This window comes from Carettochelys insculpta, chromosome 5 (assembly GCF_033958435.1).
Source record: "Carettochelys insculpta isolate YL-2023 chromosome 5, ASM3395843v1, whole genome shotgun sequence".
NCBI classification, from domain to species: domain Eukaryota; kingdom Metazoa; phylum Chordata; order Testudines; family Carettochelyidae; genus Carettochelys; species Carettochelys insculpta.
Genome location: NC_134141.1, coordinates 108,988,757 through 109,011,221, shown reverse-complemented (window position 1 = coordinate 109,011,221; position 22,465 = coordinate 108,988,757). Strand labels below are relative to the sequence as shown.

The window sequence follows — 22,465 nt, the reverse complement described above, 5'->3', positions numbered from 1 at the left end:
GCAGATAAAAAGGTGATTCAAATGTTTCTCGTTAAGTCTTCAATCAATGAAAAGCATCATAGTTAGGTTTGAGTTCTTTGATTTAATTTTCATACTGTATGTTCCATTGATCTTTGTGGCAAGTGTCTCAACTTTTCTGAACTTCAGCTTTTTGATTTACAAGATGTAGTGAACAAAGCAGAGTTCAGGACTTTTTGTTTGTTCTGTACAGCACTCTCAGGATAAAACATAATGGAAGTGAGGAGTGTGGAATCTCATCCCTATACACATTTTATGAACTCCTCTTCTTATTAACTCTTTCTTAAAAGAAGGACGTGTGATTTTTGTAGGAATTCAGTGGAAATGGAATGTGGGAAATTACCTGCAGGGAAAAAAAAAAAAAGGACTATTCAGCTGAAAAAACTTCATTCCCCATGTTTATAATTAATGTGGAGTTGTTTTTAACTGGAGCAGATTTTTGCCCCTTTTGCAAGTACAACACACACAATGTTGCATTCACAGTAATTTGAAAAGGCTACTGGTCTAGTGTTTCAAGTTTGGAATGGGAGTCTTTGTGTCTCGGTCTCCTTTCCAGCCTTATGGTTCTATAAAACCATGGATAAGTCAGTTGAGCCCAAGTTTTCAGAAGCATCCAGTCATGTGGAATGCCCAGTGAGTTTTTGGATCTCCTCTGACTTCTGGTTTTTGAACCTCATGGTTCATGTTCCTCAGCTTAAAGGCTAGAATCTTGGGGGTTCGAGGAAGGGTTAAGTGAAAGATGCGGTTCTCATGTAGGTAGCTCTTGGAGTTTTTTACAGATTTAAGAAACAACCAGATATGACACTCATGAAAAAATTAGGAGAGTTTGGTTATATTGCACATCAGAAGATGTAAACTGTGTTCCTGATGATAATGTTACCTACCTACCTACCTTGGGGAGGTGTTGGGAGATGTAGCTTTTTTTGAGACATGCAGCAAAATCCTGAAATGAAAGCTAATTTTATAGCTGAATAGTATTTTATTAACCTTCTTCAATGGCATAACAAATATTATTCATACCTTCATGAAACTCCTTCTGGATTAACTGTTAGGTGTCTGGAACAAGTTACAATGACTGTCGTTAGGCAGGTTTTTTTCCCTTCCTCCTTTCACTGATTTGCAAATATTGCAATAGTGTTCATAAATGAGCATTTGTGCAATAGACTGGTGTTCATAGTGACATCTAGTGGACCTATTATTCAATAATATGCAACACAAGTAACCTCTCATACAGTTAGAAAAGCACTTCCTTTTGATGTCATTTTATTCAACCATTTTTACGAAGCATTTCTAGTAAACCCTTAGAACAAATGTAGTGGGTATTTGTGTATTCTTGACATTCAGCACTTCAATGTATATATTTTTAATGACTTTAGACAGAAGACCCGACCATGGAACGGCCGTACACATTTAAGGATTTCCTTCTCAGACCAAGAAGGTGAGGGGTTTGGTATTCAAATAAAACTGTTTAATAAAGAAATGATATTTTATTTTTAAAAGAATGCTGCCTGATTAAGCTCCTGAGTTAATGCTGCCTTATTCTTTAGCCACAAATCTAGGGTGAAGGGTTTCTTGAGACTGAAAATGGCATATATGCCAAAGAATGGAGGACAAGAGGAAGAGAGTAGTGATCAAAGAGAGGAATCTGAGGTAAGAAATTTCATTTATTTCCCTCCCAGTCCTATACTATAATCAAGTTGAAGGTTTTGAGCTCTTTAAAGACCAGGGCTCAATCTTATGGCTGAATGCCATCCTAGTAGTATATGAAGGAAGAGCACATGATGATTCTCAAAGAAATTGACTCGAGGAATTATTGTTGTGTATGGGTTTATTTAGCTTCATCTGCCTTTGTCAAGAGTCATTTCAAGTCCAGGCCATTATTGTAAATTTTGCTGACACCAGAAAATATATTTAATTTAAGACTCTTTCCTGTGACAAACCTACTTAAGTATAAGTATCGGAGGGGTAGCCGTGTTAGTCTGGATCTGTAACAGCTACGAAGGGTCCTGTGGCACCTTATAGGCTAACATTATAGACTAATGTTAGCCTATAAGGTGCCACAGGACCCTTTGTTGCCGTTACTTAAGTATAAGATTTTATCCTGACTAAACAAATAAAGCCGGTGTCATCTTATATTTGCATCTTTTTGAACCTGACAGTTTCTTTCTTCAGTGATCATAACGTGCAGGAGCCTTCCCTAGGATGCACGTATTCTGTCTCCTTATCAGGGAAAGGTCTGACTCCCTCTGTCCAGTGTGTGTGGGAGGGGGAGCATAGCACAGGTGATGGTTTGGGCCAGCTGCCAGGTTTATATACAGAAGGTCTATGCAGGTGTTACTCACATGGTTAGTTTTCCTATAGTGACTAGATGCACTAGCTAGAAACCCCTAAATCCTTCCGGCCCCACTTGGGGTGGGGGAGAACTCTTCTGCACTGAATTTTCATTGAGACCTGTGTTTGTTTTTGACAGGTCAAGTTATGTCAGCCCATTCAATTTTTCGCTTTTTTTCCACCAAAAAGGAACGTTATTCTGTAGCCAGTTTTTCATTCTGAAAGCAAGCATTTTTTTTTCTTTTTGTATGTGTAAGTGATGTTTATAGTTAACTGGTAGGCCTCACCCTAACCAGGTGAAGCTTACTGATTCTGGTTAATCAATGGGGCTGGAGTGATACCCCCCCCCCCAACCCCTTGCTCAGCCACCTCCCATTTAATCAGTTAAGTGTTAAACTTAATATTTAACTGGTTAACTAATTAAATGGGATTTTACGTCCCTAGTTTGTATTATTTTAGAGTTAAGCTTTCTTTTACAAATAATTTTTAAATGAACTTAATGTTACCTTTTGATTTTTATGGCTTTTCATTCTTCCTTCAGTCTTGTCTTTCTTTTTTAAGAGAGTATCTTTACCTGTCTTTGCTAGGCTGTTTATTCCCTAGCTTTAATTTGAGGTCACTTTTTAATATTAGTTGCCTTCATGAGTAATTTCAAAAGGATGGATAAACGATTAACATCCATTGTGTGAGTTATGTCTGCGCATATGCGTGGTTAAAGGATATCAGAAGTAAGTGCTGTATAAACCATCCATAAGAAACTTACTGAACATTGGTCTCAATAACAATTGATTTAACCATTGATGAAAACATTTATTGCTTAGATGTGATATATCAGCAATGTATTAGTCACTGCAGCATTGATCCACCATGTAGCGGAGACAAACCTGGAGTCACAAAAGGATAATGCAGAATTAGAGAGCTCTGAGAAGAGTACAAAATGAGCAAAAGGTTGGAAAAACTCCCATATGAAAAGAGTGAAGAAGAACTGGGAAAACTGGGAATGTTAACATAAGAAAAGAGGTGAAAAATGTGGATATGATAATGATGAAAGTATGTAAATTGCAGGTAATCGAGAGGGGTTGATTAGAAACTTCTGTTCTCCCTATTACATAGTGCAAAAACAAGGGGACATTCATATGAGTTAACAGGTGGAAAATTAAAAACAATAAAAAGAAATACTTTTTCACACAGCACATGACTAATCTTTGGAATTATATGCCACCGGAAGTCATTGAGTCTAAGAATTTACCAAGATTCTAAAAGGGGCTGGATATTATATGGCTATCAAGAATATCCAGCATTATACTCAGTGGCAACAGATATTTTGGAAGGAATATTAGACCCTTGTGCTTCAGAGTTTAAACCAATCTCCTACCTCTGTTTGTCAGAGAAGAGGATGAGACCTATACTGTGAGATAAATTATTCCTAACCTGATTACTGCAGGGGTTTTTCAAAGCATCTGGTTCTGGCCATTGTTGTGGATGGGACACTAGACTGAATGGCTCATGGGTGTGATGCAATATGGTGTTTCCCTGTGTTCTCTTTCTGATATTTATATTCTTTGCCTATGCGTGCGCACTTATCCTCTGACATGCACATGTTCTGTCTCCTCTTCAGTGAAAGGTCTGACTTCTTCTGTCCTGGGTGTGGGTGTGCGCGTGCGCATGTGCGCACAAGAGAGAGAGAGAGACGCAGGGGGTGGAGAGTAGTGCAGGTGGTAGTTTAGCTTAGCTGCACAAGTCTATGCCAACAAGGACTAGGTGGGTGTGTACTCATGTGGTTAACCCGAGTGGCTGTCTGCTCTATCCCCTGTACTGGAATGCTGTCTCTCCTGATCTGAAGAAGTGGGTCTGCCCCACAAAAGCTCATCACCTGATAAATTATTTTGTTAGTTGTTAAAATGCTATATGGCTGCTGGCTTGTTTTGCTCTACCCCCAGTTATGCTGATCTTTTCAGTGTGCTAGCTGAAGCGTACCCTCAAAGCAGATCTACACTTAAGCTGTAATGTCAGGGCTGCCCTAGCACTCCAGTGAAGATGCTAAAATCTTTCGTTGGCATAGTTAGCTACTGTCTCTCATGGAGATGGATTATGACCACAGGAGAAGCTTTCCAGTTGACATAGTGGTGTTTGGACTGGGGATTAGGTCAGTATAACTGCCTCGCCCAGAGATGTAGATTTTTCCCATCTCCAATCAATGTAGTTATATTGGTGTAAGCATGTAGTGTAGATCTGGTGTTAGACTCCCCTGTCTGTCCACCTTCATAGCAAGATAAGGTGCATAAGGTGGTGTCTTTTATTGGAAATGCTTTATGGCTGCACTAGAGCTTACGCTGACATGATTTATGTTGCTCAGGGGTGTGAATAAGTCATAAGCTCATAAGTCACTTCTGTGCATAGCAGTGTGTCAGCGGGAGAACTCTCTTCTGTTGGCATTCAGCGTCTTTGCCACAGCTGCAGTAGTGTACTTACAGACATGGGCGAGGTGGCTACCTCTACATGACAGCCCTATTTTGAAATATCTTATTTTGAAATAACACAATCACATACAAAATGCATTTCAAAATCGTATTTCCAGGTCCATAGCGCTATTTCCAAATAGTGCCATTGGAACCCATTATGATCTGTTTCGAAATAAGCATTATTCCTCAGGAAATAAGGTTTACCAGAACTGAAATAATGCACCCGTTATTTCAAAATAGCATGTGCTTCATTTAGATGCTGCCAAAGTTATTTAGAAATAACTGCTATTTTGGAGATAACTTGGCCATGTAGACAGTCAGTGAAAGAGCAATGCTTTTTGAGCCACACAAAGTTTAATGGATGGGTTGTGGTGGAAAATGTATGCGGGAGTTTAAGCCATGGGAACTCTCTGTCCAAAGGCTTAAACTCTGTGTGTGTTGGGTTTTTGTGGTGCACTTGTCCAGAGATTATTCAAGTTGGCTCACGAAGATGTTGGTATATTAGTGAGCCATCTTAGTACCCATGGCTTTTCTTATGGTTCCAGCAGTGTTTATTGTTGAATTTAAAATTGTTATGGGTGAGGATGAAATAGATGTTTGGTAATGTGGTTTTTGACTGTATATCTAAGAGTTATCTGTTGTCTTGTAAATATTTGAGGCAGGCAGCTATGCCATTATTATGAGGAATGTTGGTGTATGTGGAAGTGACATCCATGCAAGATAGGATGGCACTCTGAGGCAGGTTGTTAATATTGGGGAGTTCACAGAGGAAGCCATTTGTATCCTGAAAGAAGCTGACTGGTGATTGAGTGGTATGAGGATGGTCTGTGTGAGTACCAGTACCCTTCGTTGGGGATGCTGTGCCCCTATATGACGGATCTGCCTGGTTCACTTGTGTATCATGGGAAGAACGTAGAAGATCTGTGGGGCAGGTTTGTAGGGGATGCATTTGTACTATTTCTCTTGTTTATGGATGACTTGATGATTAAGTTCCTAAGTAAATTATGACGTGGAGTTGTCTTTGAGTTCTACATAGTAAATGGTGTCAGATGCCATTTAGCCTTGTTAACATAGTCATCACTGTTCATCGCTATCTGGTAGCTGGATTTCAGGGACGCTATGGCAGTCCTCAGCAGCAGAGAGGTTATGATGAATGTGATATCTGATATGGGTTTCACAGTCAATTTTTTTCATGAAGCTATCACAGTTTATAATCATGAGTGTGGTGTCCAGTCAGATCTCCACCCTCATAAGTGTCTGTCCAACCTAGCAAAAGGGACATGTGGTGGTGGTGATTATGATAATGTTTAAGTTTTGGTAACAGGTTAATCTCCCCATTACTTCTGATGTAGGCACTGATGCTTTGTACCTTTGCAAACACACACGTTGTTCTTGCAAGTGATTCTGAAATTGTACCTTGTTCAGTTAGGGTTTTTTTCATTTCCCTTTGAATACTTTCCCACTATTGTAGGTTACTAAGTGGATGCAAGCATTGAGAAAGTATTTTGCATTTGGCATAACCATGTTGAAGACTGATCCAATGTATTTCTTTAGATGGACCACTCTGAATTAGCTGTCTTGTTTTTGTTTTGTTACTTGGCTTGGTAGAACTGACTTTGGCAGAGTATAAAACTCATTCAATTACAGCAGTTGCCTTGCAATACACTTATATAGCATTCTCAACACTTGTTTTATTGGTGGTAATTTCAGTTAGTTTGCACAGTGGATGCTAGTTAGAGCCCTGCGTTTGCTCTCCTTGCCCATAATTCTGCAGTTGCCGTACGTCCTTATTGTGACAATAATCTGTCGCCTCAGACTAAAATGTAAATTTTTTGCTGGTACCTCATCTTAAAGTATCTCTGTCTCTCTCAAAGTGAAAAACCTCTAAAGCAAATCTGCATTTATTGGACTTTAACACAGCACCCATTTTAAACAATTAACTTTTTAAAAAAATAATTGTATGGGTGAAATATTTATTGCTGAATTTACAGTTACTGTACTGCAGCTGTCATAAACAATCACTGGAAAACCAAAAATGTGTCTTGAAAGGCAAATTGGTGAAGTACTTTAATTATTTACCTCAACTAGAATTTGCAGACAAGCCTGAGATGATAAATTACAAAAGGCAGTGGTAACTGTGTGGTTAATGAATTACTTACAAGGCTAAGTACACTGTAGTTATAAAACAAGTTGGATAGATGGATTGCTCAGTAACTTTTCACCATTTCAGTCAAAAATCTCTATGGCTGTTGGCTTCTTGATTCATTCTGGACTAAATCCACATTGCAGTACTTAGTGTGGCAACATCTAACTTTAAGGTGCTTTTCCATCCAGTAGAACCCACAGGCCTCAGTTAAACATCTGGGCCGTGTCTACACTATCCCAAAACTTCAAAATGGTCATTTCAAAGTTTTGGGATAGTGTAGACATAGCCTCAGGTACTCTTTAACCACACATGACAAGTGTTTGGATTCAGACAAGCCATCAGGGAGCCGTCTTAGCCAGCTGGTTGAAAATTCTAAGGAGAGGGGTCTATCCCTAGCCAGGGCCTTCAAAGGGGCCTATCTCTGCTTAGGATTCACAGCCTTGAACCTGCTGTGCAATTAGACACCTTAAGCCATTTTTTGTAATAAATGCACTGGGAGCTGGGGGAGAGGCAGGAACAGGTCCACCATAAAACTTTTTCATCCCATGGGTTAGAGCAGTGGCGGAGTAGCAAGGGGAAAATGGTCAGTTGCCCCAAGGTCCCCAGGCATGAGGGGCCCCAAGGCTTCATAACTCCATTTTGTTTAAACAACTCACTTCTATGGAACAAAAGAAATATCAGGTCCTTCTCATTCTAATTGTGTTGTGTGTCATGAGTAATGATAAATGTGAATAGGTTTTTAAAGCATAAATAATTACATTTAATATATTGGGGACCAGGGGGATTGAGACTGTCCCAGGGCCCCACCTGTTTTTAATCTGCCCTTTAGAGAACTTGTCTGGGATGTGGGTGTCCTGAGTTAAGTCTCCCCCTATGCAGTGTCAGGAGAAGAGATTAAAAATTGGATCTCCCTTCTCTCAGGTGAGTGCCCTAATGGTGACTTGACTTCAAAGTCATCCTCACTCTTTTTGGCCCAGTGCACATTTGATTATCCATATACAGTTGGCTGAGAGCGCCTCACGTCAGGATATCCCTCCCATAGTTCATTGCTTAAGGAACACAAGGGAGAAGTGGGAAACCCAGGTTCAAGTCCCTTTTTTCTTCCCCATACCATTTTGCGTGAGTTAGGCATGCTCAAACCAAGATGGGCCAAGGAATGCCTGGTTGGAGGATGCTGTTGTACCTTACATGCAAGATTTGGCACTTGGGTGCCTAGAGGGAGGCAGCTGATATATGTGCAGTAGTAAAAACTTAGGCATCTCGGAGACTTTAGTACTGGAAACTCAGATACCTGAGAATGTTAGGCACCTACAGAATAGAGGCAGCTGAGTTTGGGCTTTGAGGCTATCTGTGATGGTAAGAAGGTGGACTTAGATGTTTGAGGTGACAGTTCGGTACCTAAATCCTTTTGTGGCCCTAGCCCCAATCTGCATTCTCTTGTACTGAGAATGAAGCATGATCTAGAAAGACCCTGAAGTGACACAAGTGCAGGGCTCTGTGCTCGGAGACATTATTCTAGGATGGAATCTTAAGAAAACTTACTATGGAGTTGGCAAAAGAACCGTGTTAGCCTCCCGTCTTGTCCTCTGATTGGATAAATAACTGGGCTAATTTCTGTTGAGAAGTGAACATACTATAACATGGTGACTGCTAGCACATATTTTGTATAATATTAATTTAAAAATTTTATTGATAGTTTAAATAAATCCTACGATCTAAAAAGCTTTTGCTGACTTATCTTTTGCCAAGATACGCTGTATAACAGTGGGACAGGTTCTGTTTTATTCATTTTGAATTTAATTCTTAATTTTAATTCTTAATCCAACACTTGAGAAACTTTTAAATATAAGAAAAACCCACAACTCTGAGGGATTTAACTTTTTGTGTAACATCAATTTATAATTCTTTTTTATCCCTAAGCATGCGTGGGAGGTGGTTGATTCCAATGACGCTACATCTCATCATCAAGAAGAGTTACCACCTCCTCCACTGCCTCCTGGATGGGAAGAAAAAGTGGACAATCTGGGTCGCACTTACTATGTTAATCATAACAACAGGACAACTCAGTGGCACCGACCAAGTTTAATGTAAGTGTTGGGGCAGTTCAGTAAATTACTGGTACATGCAAGATTATGAAGTAAGGATGGCAGTTCTTTCAATTATTCATACACAATAGCTATCGCAGGCAGTAGAATGAATTAATTTTAGTGGAAGACTTGCAAACTTTTATGAAGTATGTACATGTGCTGTTCATTGCACTGACAGATTAGTTGTAAAATTGATGTTAACTGTGAAAAATTTCTGGGATTATAATCTGGTCTGAGTGTACTGGTGGTTTGGTTTGTGTTTTCAGAGTTGTGTTTAATAGTTGAGAATTAAAGCTAAGGTCAGTCACTTGGAGACAAAATTCTACCCCTTCAAAAAGTGGGATTTTCTTTTTAAAAAACTTGAGTGCAGCTAATGGAACAATATCTATACTATTTTGTTATTTTAGAGAAATGTGTAGTTAATCAAAATTTTGATAAAAAGCAATCTGTGCATATACAAAATCGTAAACACTTCAGCAGGTGTTCATTATTACAAGGACATGGGGTCTGGGGAAGAAAAAGGAGAATTTTCTGTATGTAATAGACACATTTTAAATGAGGTGATTCCTTAAACACATAGGGCCCAATCCAGAATTCACTAAAGTCAATGGATTTTTTTCCCCAGTGACTATATAGTAGATACTGAATCAAACCCAGAGGAATAAGTTCTACAAGGTGCAAAGTGTCTTCTCTATGTTTCTAAATGCCTTAAGTCTTATTGGCTTTCATGGCAGTTAAGAGTAGTCAGTGGGACTGAGCACATAGTGAAGAGATTATTACGAATAAAGTAGCTGAACAGGTCATGAAGTCACCTCAGTCAGGTCCCGGTACCTACACAGAAGTCAGAGGGTGAATCTAGTTGATCCCTCCACATATATGTTTTCTCTAAAACAGAATTAATTATAGAATGTTGGGACTAAAAGGGACTGTGGGAGTTGATCTGTTCTAATCCCCTGCGCTTGTGGTAGGACTAAACATTATCTAGACCGTTCCTGATAGGTATTTGTCTAACCTGCTGTTAAACATCTCCAGTGATGGAAATTCCACAGACTCCCTAGGCATAACTGAACAAAGTTGGCTGTAAGTTAGTTTTGCTGCTTCAGGATGGTGGTTTGTTTTCCATTTGGTCAAAAAGAGGAATGTTTTTGTTTTAACCCAGCTCTCCTCTCACAATTCATGTTTTATGAAGGCAGTCAGACTTTTACTTTTACTGAGCTTGACAGTCATACAACCTAGATCTCGTCTTACTATTCCTCTTCATAATTTGTGTGCATATGACACTTCCCATAACTCTCACCTGTGAACTGGAGTTCTATGCCCTCATTGAAAGGCAGAATCTGACACATACTAGAACTGGAAGAGGTTTGGGGGAAATTAACAGAAGGAAACAATGGTGCCTCTGGCTTTCCAGGTTAGCTGCTGAAATTGAAGTTGAGGTAGTCCCCTCGAAAGACCAGCTTATTCAGTGGCATGACATCTGGCCTGACAAACATTTGTAGAGATCTTGAAGTGAGGAAGTACCCTTGTAGGTTAGCAATTTGAAAATTCCTACTGATTGGTATCTTGTGACTATAATGTTCAGTTCTTCCCCTTGTTTATAGATGTCAGTTGAGTCTCAGGGATACTGGCTTCATTGGTGGTGCATTTATTAATAGCTGTTGATTAATTCTGATATTAAATTATAGGTTTTTCTTAATGGTGTTACAACATTTGAAGGCAGGGACTTATGGTAAGAAGCTGAGTGTTTTTTAATGTCCTGTCAGCTTTTCTTGAACCTCAGATATGCATATCTGTAAATGATTTGGCATCTGTGTTAACTACATGTTGAACCTCTCTTGTCCAGCAAAATCCGTTGTCCAGCATAATTTTAGTTAGCCAGGTGTCCACTTATGATGGATGTGGCCATGTTTCCTGTGTTCTCATAAAGTTTGTTTACAGTCCAGGCTCTCCACGTTCTGTACCTTGTACTTAGGGCTAATTTACCCCTAAGTGTCTTCTAAGAGCCTAGTAGGCAGTGAAAGTGTTTGCAATATGCTAGAAAATATTGACCTCCCATGGTCTGGCAAATTCTCTTGTTCAGCACCAGTGAAGTCACGAGACTGCTGGACTGGAGAGGTTCAACCTGTAGTGGGGGAAATAGAAGGGATCACAAAAGTTATTAGGATCCTATATGATTATTGGAAAATGCATTATATACAAAGACACGTATCTCCTTAAGAGGGTTCAAGAGCTCTCAGGTTTTCTTTGTGTGTGGTCTTGGTGTCAAGATTTCTAGATTAGATTTGTTCCATTGTAGGTGAGTTGATTGTGGTGCTATGTGTGTATATCAGAAGCTTGACCATTATTTATATGTAACGGTGTCTACTTCTATATTAACAAAATTGATTAGTAAGCTATTAAAAACGTATTGCAGGTTATTAGGAGAGATATACTGACTTGTTAAATTATTTATTTGGTCAGAGTTTGCTTACAACAGGAACTGTAAAAGAGGAACAAGAAATTTGCAGCATGCCTATTGAGTTTAAATGAAGCTAAAACAGATCACTTTGTTCAGAGATTCTAATACACACCCACCTGTATAATTTTATGGAATCTTGTACTGATGGCAGAGGTGCTTTCATGAGCTTAATTCTACACTTTTTGTTATTGCAAAACAGGGTAGGCTTAAGTTTACATGTCATCCATATTTAGATAAGACTAAAACAAACCTGAAAACAAACAATCAAATGTTTTCTTCCATAATGGGATATTTATTTCATAATACCTTTTGACTATTAGTTTATATTATAAGTAAGTAAATATGTGGTGTGCATTACTTAGAGCACTATTCTAAGTTTCTCTTAGGCTTTTGGATGCAAATATTTTTGTGCACATAGTGGCTGTGTCTACACTTGCATTCCTCTTTTGAAAGAGGTATGCAAATGAGGTACAGATTTGCATGTGACACCTCATTTGCATAGTCTTATTTGAAAATAGCTTCTTTCAAAAGAGGAAAACCAGTGTAGACACTGCTTTTTGGAAAGTAAACACCAGCTTCGAAAGAATCGTTCTTGCCATTTAAAAAAAAAAAAGGAAGAAGGATTCTTTTGAAGATGGGGTTTATTTTTGAAAGAGCAGTGTCTACGCTGGTTTTCTTCTTTTGAAAGAAGCTATTTTGGAATAATATGCAAATGAGCTATCATATGCAAATTTGTACCTAGTTTGCATTTTCAACACCTCATTTGCATACCTTTCGAAAGAAGAATGCAAGTTTAGAAACAGCCAGTGACTTCGAATTAGATTATATAGTTGTTAAATATATCAGTTGCAGTAATTAACTTGACACTGTCATTTTATTCCATGTATTTTGCATTGCTTTCAAACCCAACTAATGTAATGGAATTTGGATGTTAATAATGAATGTTGGGGCTTTACTCAGTTGTCTAATCAGTGTGGACTTGTTAAACATGATTTCATATGCTGAGTACAGTTTCGATTAACAAAGACAGCTGGGTAGATGTAATCTATTGAGATTTTGTAAGGTATCAGACTCAGTGCTGGGCAAAAACCTAATTTAAAAATAGCTTAATGCAAGATCCATTAAAAAAGTTAAACAGGTTAAGATCTGGCTTACTGACCAATCTCAATAAAGCAGTTGTCAATGGGGAATCATCCTCATTACATGTAGGTATTTCTAATAGCATTCCACATGGCTGCATACTGGGCCTGATGGCATTCAACATTCTCATAAATGATCAAGAAATAAATGTAAACTCACTGCTGATTAAAATTTGTGCGAGACACGGGTTCATAGAGTGGTAAATAATGGCAAGGACATGGCAATTATACAAAGCAATCTGAATCATTTGAGAAGCTGAGCCTCTTGAAACGAAATGTGTTGTAATACAACCAGAAGCAAGGATTTAGTGGTCATAGTGTGTGTGGGTGGAGGGGGGGAAGCTGCCCTTGTATCCTGCAGCACCTGATGGGTGATATGCAGAGTGAACAGTCCCCAGTCCCTCCACTCACAGTCCAGGAGGTCTCAGATTCTTGCAGCACTTGCCAGAACCATTCTCTGGGACACCAAGTGAAACTGCATCACTTGCAGACTTCACAACCCCACCTCCATGGCCACTGTTGACCCGGTGACTTTTTGGTACCGGTAAAAGATTAACAGCTCAGAGAGGTGGTGGGAGACCTCATGGGTGGAGATAAAAGAGCTGCCAGTTTTACTGGTGCCCTGAGAGGTGGCAGAGAAGTTTGTGCACTAGCATAAACTGTGCCAGATGACCCCCACTATTAAAGATTCTCTGTATGAAAACAGATGACATATACCTGGTTGCAGATGTATACCATGCTCTCTGCCCTCCAGAGAGGCACTCAGGGCACCTGCAGAGACTAAGTACAGTGCTAGCCAGAACTGTAGAATTTTCTTTTGGAGACTGCCTTGTGCCCATGGGAATGTGTTCAGGGTGTGGAACTGATGCCAGAACATAAGCTGGTTGGTGATGAGTGCCCATAATGTTCATGTGGTAGACTGAGGTGCAGGCTGCTCTACCTGTTTTATGTCTAAAAGTTCTGTTTCTAATGTTGAGTGTACTTGCAATGAGTATTGTTCTGGTTTTTAATTAAGCAGAAGTCTTGCTGTTGACTTCAGGTTTTTATTTGCTTTGGGCTAAAGGTTGATCTGCGTAAATATATTCTGACACAGGTGTGAGAAGAATTAATCTTATGGCACCTTTTTAATTACTTGTAGACAGAAGATCTGGATTTATGATGGGGAAACTGTGTTAATTTAGCATTTTTAGTTTTCCTCTTCTCCCCTCTTTTCATGCTCATTTCCACAATGTCCAGTGATGTTGCATCAGATTCGGACAACAACATCAGACAGATAAACCAAGAGGCAGCTCACAGGCGTTTTCGTTCCCGGAGACACATTAGTGAGGATTTGGAGCCTGAGCCTATGGAGAGTGGAGATGCATCTGAAGTATGTAGTATGGGTCTTGAAATAATTTTATCAGCATTAAGAAACTGTTCTGCACTGGTACAAGAGTCCCTATAACTAAATTAAATTCCATTCCTCTGAATGGATGCTTTTTAATTAAGTTTATTAATATGTAATGTGTACAGCAATGTTTTCACATTTTTAAGATAGATATCTGAGCCAAGGTTAAAACTGAATAAGATCCTGTGTCTTGAGCCATGCAAATTTGCATGTCTAACTTGCCATAATCTTTTCTTTTTGTCAGCCCTGGGAAACCATTTCAGAGGAAGTGAGTCTAAGTGGAGATTCCTTAAGCCTCTCATTGCCACCACCCCCAGCTTCTCCAGTCTCTCGGACCAGTCCTCAGGAGCTGTCTGATGAATTGAACAGAAGACTTCAGGTCACGCCTGATTCCAATGGGGAACAATTTTCTTCTTTGATTGTAAGCAGTGTGTTCACTATATACATAATTGAACAAACCCAACTTACTATAGCTCTGATATGGTCAGAATCATCCCTTTTTGTAGATAGTACTGGAAAGATATTATAGATCGGTCTTACTTTGCACTTTTGGGTTCTGGAATTCTCTGTCAGTTTTGTTCCATAATTTGATTTTTGAGGTTGAACAAGATCAAGAATTATTATTAAATGTGTGTATGTTTTAGAACATGGAAGTTTAATCCTAAGTGAGGAAAACACAAAGGAGCATAAACTCCGGCAAATTAAGTGTAAAAATGTAATTAAGAAAGCCATAAAGGAATCAGAAGAGTAGCTAACCACAGAAGTGTAATAGCAATGGGGCCAGAAATCCAGATAAACCTGTCTTACTCTGTATAAAGTTATACAAATCAAGCTCATAAATTGTGCCCCCACCATCAGTGAAAGAGGGAGATGCACAGCTATTGTCCACTCCACACCCCAAGTAACAGTGATTTACGCTGGGTTTATTGATGAACAAAAGTGATTTTATTAAGTAGAAGTAGGATTTAAATGGTTGCAAGTGATGATTGACAGATTGTTACTAACCAAAATAAAACAAATCATAGCAGCCAAGCTTACTCCTAAGAAATTTACTACATGCAATTTCTTAACCTAACAGTAGTTTTAATCAGTCTTAGATGTTTCCGTCCGTCACCTGGGTAGTAAGCAACGGTATACTGTAGTCCCTATTATTTGGTTTCCCACTTTATATCTCTTTTCTAGTGGAACAGTACAGCATCCAGAGGGGGTTCCAACATGAGGTGACATGGCCATGTATTTTGGCAGGACCAAGCATATTTCAGACTTAGAGGAATAACTAGACTATCCACAGATTATTGTCCCAAGTACCAGGCTGTTAAGTTTTTTGAGTAATACTAATGGCTCTCACTTATCATATCTAGATGAATAAACAGGTTTATACTTCATATTTCTAATTTGAAATATAAGAATGATACAGATACACAAATAGAATATACACATTCAGCAGATTATAACTTTTTAACTGACATGTTACAAGAAGTATTTTGTATAAAGCTTATTCAGGTTGCCATGTTCTTACTTACAGGCATACTTCCGTGAAGAATATAGGCTGTCATGTCACATTTGTGTAATCAAGGCAGATAGGTGATATCCTGGTGGATGAGTTATAAAGTAGCAAGCGTGGGAATGTTTGGTGTCTCTGAGAAAATAAACAATGGTAAATATTGGGTTAAACACAAGAAAGTGAAAATATTGTTTTCTCATCAAACAGCTTATTCTAGTTCAGGAGGAAAAAAGCCAAAATTAAGATGAGTTCTGGTTAAGTATTGTGTACAATTAAGTAGATGTAAATTCTACTAAGAGCCCTTGTTGGAAGATGTGTCATGATGATTTCAATGTCAGCTGCAGGCTAGTTTAGCAGACTCTGTAGCCCCAGTCCTTCAGTCAGAACCACATGACAGAGCCTGGTGTTTTGTTGGGTACTCTACTGATTTCATGGGGACCTCCATTCTGGGGACAGGTGGCTAGCCACATGGAATCAATCACTTAAACCAGGGGTGAGCAAACTTTACATTGGGCCTCGTTTTTTGTCCCTGCAATTAAAGCCCCCTCCCCATGTAATCCAAACTGGCGGAAATTTTGGTAATGTGCATATGAAAAAAAAAACACCCTTTCGGAATGAGCAAGAAAATAAATATGTAGAATGTAAAAATGTTAATTGCCATATAAATGTGAATACACATTCATAAAATCAGTAACATATTTCAACATTTTTAAAGAGGTGGGTGAGCCTAAGACCCAGCAGCTAATCGTGCTGTGCCCCCCTTAGGAAATATCACACGCCCCTCCCTCTCCTGGGGCCTGGTCCCCACTTTGCTCACCCCTTATTTAGACTGAAAAAATTGTCTGAATCAAGGTTCAATAATAATAATTCTTACCCCATAAATACTGTGTGTGGCAGCAAAATGAGATTTTCCGCTTCAAAAATCTGATTTTTACTTTACCTTTGGGGGAAACGCTGTCAGTTTTTAAACATGCCTTATTAACATATCTTTATTTATTTGTAGTCTCTCACTCTGAATCATTCTTTAAGCAGGCTAAATAGTTTGTATATCTGTAGTTCACTTATTCCATTATTCATGTATTGTTTGACACTTGTGCTCTGCATAAAATGTTTGAAATATGAATCGTGCAAATAAACCAGCCTAAAAATACCCATGATCTATTTCTATGCATGGAACCTGCAATTTCATTTGGATGGTGCAGAAAAGAAATGCAGTAAGGTACCAGTAAGCAGCTGACATGCACACAGTGTTCGTCAGCTAAATTAACAGGCTTCTGCCTTACAGCAGTTCTAGCTGATGCTGGAAAGAGATAATATGGTTCCAAGTGAGAGAGATTTGAAGCTAATTGATTTTTCTTTCCATTTTATGGCATTCTCATGAGTAATAGAAAACTCACTGACACCAAGCCTAATGCTCCGAATCTATAGTTCAAATGCTAGTGTGTCAAGCTAATATATATATAAGGATATTATAAAGGTAATCGCTATGTCTACACTAGCCAAAAACTTTGGAATTGCCATGCAAATGGCCATTTCGAAGTTTATTAATGAAGCGCTGAAATACATATTCAGCACCTCATTAGCATGCGGGCGGCCACAGCACTTCGCAATTGATGCAGCTCGCCGCCACACGGCTCATCCAGACGGGGCTCCTTTTCAAAAGCACCCCAAAGTCCCCTTATTCCTATCTGCTCATAGGAATAAGGGGACTTCAAAGTAGCCGCGGCCGCCCACATGCTACTGTGGCGCTGAATATGTATTTCAGCGCTTCATTAATAAACTATTTGCATGACAATGCTGAAGTTTTTGGCTAGTGTGGACACGGCCAATGTGGTGTTTTGTTTTGTTTTTTTAAAACACTGAGTCAGAATTATCCTATGAATCCACCTTGTTAGGTGTTGAGCAATACCTGGCAGGCTCAGTCCTGGTTCATTCTTGCAGGTGAACCTTTAATTTTATTCTCCATATAAGGAAGATTAGAGGTGGCTATCTGCAGAGAGGGCTTCTGGGCAGAACAGTGCTTTATAGGGAACCTTAGAAGGTACCAAAATTGAAGAGAAGACTTACTCCTGTAACGTTTCATTTGGAGGCAGTATGTTTATAAAGCCAATTTCCGTGGAAGTAGCCTGTGTTTTGAAGTAGGAAGGGAAAGCCACCCATTCAGGTTTACATTTCAGTATAAAAAAATTTCAGTGAGCCTGACATCAGTATTTTTAAAGTTCTAGGAAGGTGATTCTTTGGGGTCATCCATAAACTGGTGCAGTTGTTCTCACTGTGGTTCAGGACCCCGGAGTGGTTCACAGCTCTGATTTGCAGTTGCCAAAGCTGACTTAGACTTGCTGAGGCCCAGGGCAGAAGCTTAAGCCCTTGGGCTTCAGCCCTGGGCCTTAGAGCTCAAGTTACCCTCCACCTAGGGCAATGGGGCTCAGACATTGTCCCCTCCCACCCAGGATGGGGAGGGCTCAGGCTGCAGTCTCCCATCTGGGAGTTGTCATAATTTTTATTCCCTGAAGGGGTAGTGTTGTAATGAAGTGGGAGAACCTCTGCACTGGTTCTTCCCACCCAATTTCCAGAATGAGACTTTTCCAGTCAAAAGGGAATGGCAATATGTTACCTTTGGACCCTCATCTCACTGCTGCACTGTAACCCAAATCCTTATGTTGAGGTCTGGGTGTACAAAGGGTAATACGCTGAATAAACTGGGTCTAGAATGATGAGGTCTTTATACGATTCAGCTTTTTGTACTCCTGACCCATGTCACGTGCATGAAGCCAGAAAATACAATTCAGTCATTTACCAGTTATTACTTTGTCACACTTAGGCTATGCCTACACCAGAGGAAAACTTCGAAATGGCCAGGCTAATGGTCAAATCAGAGAATACTAATAAGGCACCAAAATGAATATTCGGCATCTCATTAGCATGCTGCCAGCCACGGCACTTCAAAAGTGCTGCGTTGCACTGGCACGTGGCTCATCTGCATGGGGGTCCTTTTCAAAAAGACCCTACAAATGTGGAAATCCCCTGATAGGAATAAGGGGATTTTAACGTTTGCAGGGTCCTTTTGAAAAGGACCCACATGTAGACGCGAAACGTGGCACTTTTGAAGTGCTGCGGCTGGCAGCATGCTAATGAGGCACTGAATATTCATTTCAGTGCCTCATTAGCATGGCCATTTTGAAGTTTTCCCCCTAGACGTAGCCTTAGTGTTACTTAGTGTTACTAAGACGTAGCCTTAGTGTTGACCAGTCTCAAAATTTAATCATGAATAAAGCCCTACTTCAGTTGTAGGATGATGTCAAATAATCATAGCTGAGTTGTGGGTAAGACAAGGAACAGTACCAATGAACCTTTTATTAATTATGGTAATTTGGAAAAAGCCAGAAAAGATGTTCAAGCAATTTTTAAACACTCAAATATTATGCCTGCTGATTTTTGATGATCCAGACATTTTGCTGCAACTGTATTTACTCATTAATGTACAGGACTGACAGGCCAAGCCCTAGTCTCTATCAGCTTGAATAAATGGGGTTCTGCTTTATTAAAAGGGAAACAAATGTGTTGCAAACTTCTAAGTGTACGCAACATTGTGGACTGTCCGAAGTAAGCTACAATTGTGCCATGAGTTGCTAGGCTGTTTCTTTGATGTGGGATGCAGATGTCTTATTAAAGAAGATAGGAAAAATCTTGAAGTGCAATGCAAAGCTCAGGTGTTAGGTATCTGTCTGCAAATAAAATAGGTATCTGTCTGATTCCACTAAATCCACTAGCAGCTGGTAAAACGTATAGGAAACCTGTTTTTTAAAAAAAGGAGAGAGCAGTGCACACAGGGAACTAAAGCAAGTGCCTAATAGTTTGTAAGTATCTCTTTATTATACCACTTGTACTGTAATGTTGATTTATGATTACAGATGTATACTGTAGTAGTTGTTGTAATATAAATATCTATAGAGAATTATGGTAGTGTCTTTTCTAATACTCCTAATGAACTGGTCAACATCTGTGTTAAATTACTGAGTTACATATTGCTATCATGCTACATGTGCACAGCAGTGGAAGATGTGACATATAGCCAGGGTGGGTATACTCATGATCTTTACTGCTATTTCTATTGTACTAGCTAGATTAAAGTTAGCACAGATATGTCTATTCAGATGGCAAATTAGCACTTCCATTGCAGTGTGAACACAGTCACGATCTGTAGGCAGTGAATCCACATTTTACGGTTTACATCTGCATGTATTTTTGCTATCTTTTGAAAAGTAGGAATTAATTCTTGCGAGTGTGTTTGATATTGCATTTATCCTACCAGCACATGACCAGGTGTGCGGGTCCTTGCAGAGACCTGCCATAGCCGTTATTCGTTATATGTTCTGGAATAGTGTGCGTTTGGTACAGGTTCTTCCCATGAAGCGAATTTCATTCTTTAGGTTAGTGATGATCTGCACTGGGAATCCAGAGGGTCAGTCAGAGGTTTCATATGTATGTTTGTACAGTCCACTCCCATCCAATATTCTGTGAGCTCTCATCTGAAGCTGTGTAAAAACAGACCATCAGAAGTACCATGGGACTTGGACTCAGCATTTCGTTTGGGGGCAGCCTTCCCATGGTGTAGCCCGTTACAGAGGCGATGCAGAGTAGTCAGCCCTCTTCCCTTGCAGTCTGTCCATAAGGCCCATGTAACCTAATTGTTAAATAACAGGAGAGGATATGTGGACAGATTTTCTGTTTTTCATCTAGTTCAAAGCAAGCCCAGGATAAAATGCTGAGAATTTAAAATTATTATTAAAGAATATTTTGACTGTGACACAAGGTTATGCAGAAATATAAAGAATACGGAGACTGCAGAGCAAGCAAGTTTATTCTGGACTCAGAACAGTGTTGAAAAATAGAAATGAATTTGATAAAATGAAAATCCATGTGTATTTAATGCAAGACAATTTAGGAGGTTTCTCCTTTCTTTTAGCAGAGAGATCCTTCTTCAAGATTGAGATCTTGCAGTGTAACAGACGCGGTTGCTGAACAGTCTCACTTATCACTGGTAAACCCAAGTTATTTTTTATATCTTCTGTATTTTGTTTTCAATATACTTTTGTTCTGAACAGCACCTTTTCCTGTTGTAATGGCTTCAGACTTTTTATACATAGGTGGCATGAATATGACTACAACTCAGTAACTGATTCTAGTCTAAGATTATGTTGCATTGGTGAACTCAGTAATGAGGTTAGACTTGTTTTACAGAAGATTTGGTCAAGACAATTAGACAGTGGATGAGATCATGACCCCTCTAAAGTCGCGCACTTTTGCCATAGACGTCACTGGGGCAAGGAGTTGAGTCTATGCTCTTGGTTGTGTCCTTATTTACATTTCTGAAATCTGGAGATGGAGTAACTAAGGGAATGTGGCCCACTGTTTTAAAAAAAAAATCTGAAATACACTTATGCCTAGGCTTAGAGGTACCTACTGAATTTGGGCAAAATTGGTGACATTTTCATTAAAATTGAGAGGTGTGAAGCTTTTTTATGTGGAGGAGTAAATGGGGGAATTATGCTGAAAAATTCATGAACTTCCTTCTGTGCATGGATTTTTGTTTGTGTCTTTATTAAAAGCCGCTCAAAATTTGCAGAGAAGCCCTATCAGAGTGTTTTCTGGCCTGTGAAGAAAAGTGACACAAAAGCAGTGCTGCTTTTGTGCTGGTACTTGCCAGTACCGAGTACTGGCACCTTGGTAGCACCAGCCACGGGTTAGGGTTAGCACGAAAGAGCAATAGACAAACCCTAATCAAAGTGGTGGGAGTGGGGAGAAAAGCAACACTTTACAAATGTGAAAAAAATTGCATCATGTTTCAAGTTAGTGGAAAACTTTGCTGCCAGTTTAAACAAAAAGAAATGGACTTGTATTTCAACCAGGTATAACAATCCACTTTATGAAGGGCCATGTAAAACCAAAATCATCTTACCTTTAAAATAATTTTCTGATCAATGAGATATCATTTAACAAGTCAGGTTTGCCTAATGGGGCAAAACTAAGAAATGAACTGAAACCCTTTAAATAAAAAGAAGATCCACATCCCAAGATGTTTCTTAAAAAGGAGATGCAAATTTGGGTTCTCTTTTATTACATATGTGGATTTTCACTGTATCTCAGTGGGTACCAGCATCCACTGACGTGGATATCAATGGCTTCTTTTTGCAGATACAGATAACAAATTTTGTGTCTAGAGCCACACAAATTTGCAGCTCTCCACGGATCATATTTGTCAACATGGATATGCATTTATCATCTGTGCAGGGCTCTGTCTACACTTATATAGCACTTTACTGCTGATGTCCAGCAAGCTCTATTTTTTTTTCTGTAGAGTTGGGCCAAGTGGTGGTGACACAGATAAAATGACCAATAATAAAATTACAATAGGTCAGAATTTGACTATGACTGGCTAGAATATTTCATAACCAGTGCCATGTCAACAAAATAATACATTTCCACTAAAACTCTCTGTGCAGAAATCTTTTCCCATTTTTTATTTTGCCAGGAATGTAAATATGGACATATGAATGAAGTGTCGTCATGACTTGTTTTTCAGTAAATAACAAAACAGGAATAATTGAGGTAGAATAACAAGGCTTATGTTGTCATTTTTAATTGTTAAATTGGTATGATTTAGGCATTTTAATCAGAAATAGGCTAATTTTAATATAAACTTGTAGTTGTATTAAACAGTTGACATTTTTTGCTCTTTTTATTGGTTAATTCACCATAAAACTGGAAAGTCTATGGTATTATGAAATGATTACTTTTCAGTAATAGATGGTTCTTTAAGTAGTTAATGGAAATGTATGTAAAGTATTAACCAGCTATTTATTTGCCTTCCTGCATTAAATATATTAATGCTCACAGCAAAAATATACTTAAACTATCTCTTCTCTCTGCTAT

General features: G+C 39.0%; 1 protein-coding gene across 10 annotated transcripts in view; it reads left to right on the top strand.

The window, feature by feature from the left end:
• The window catches only part of NEDD4L (NEDD4 like E3 ubiquitin protein ligase), a 334,332-nt gene that overhangs the window by 247,928 nt on the left and 63,939 nt on the right, over positions 1-22,465 (top strand). For all 10 annotated transcript variants that reach the window (XM_074995737.1, XM_074995733.1, XM_074995738.1 and 7 more), the window contains 6 exons: positions 1,395-1,456; positions 1,566-1,668; positions 8,878-9,044; positions 13,878-14,010; positions 14,273-14,449; positions 20,499-20,573. In XM_074995737.1, coding sequence (XP_074851838.1) covers positions 1,395-1,456; positions 1,566-1,668; positions 8,878-9,044; positions 13,878-14,010; positions 14,273-14,449; positions 20,499-20,573 — 717 coding nt within the window. The remainder of the gene's footprint in view (positions 1-1,394; positions 1,457-1,565; positions 1,669-8,877; positions 9,045-13,877; positions 14,011-14,272; positions 14,450-20,498; positions 20,574-22,465) is intronic.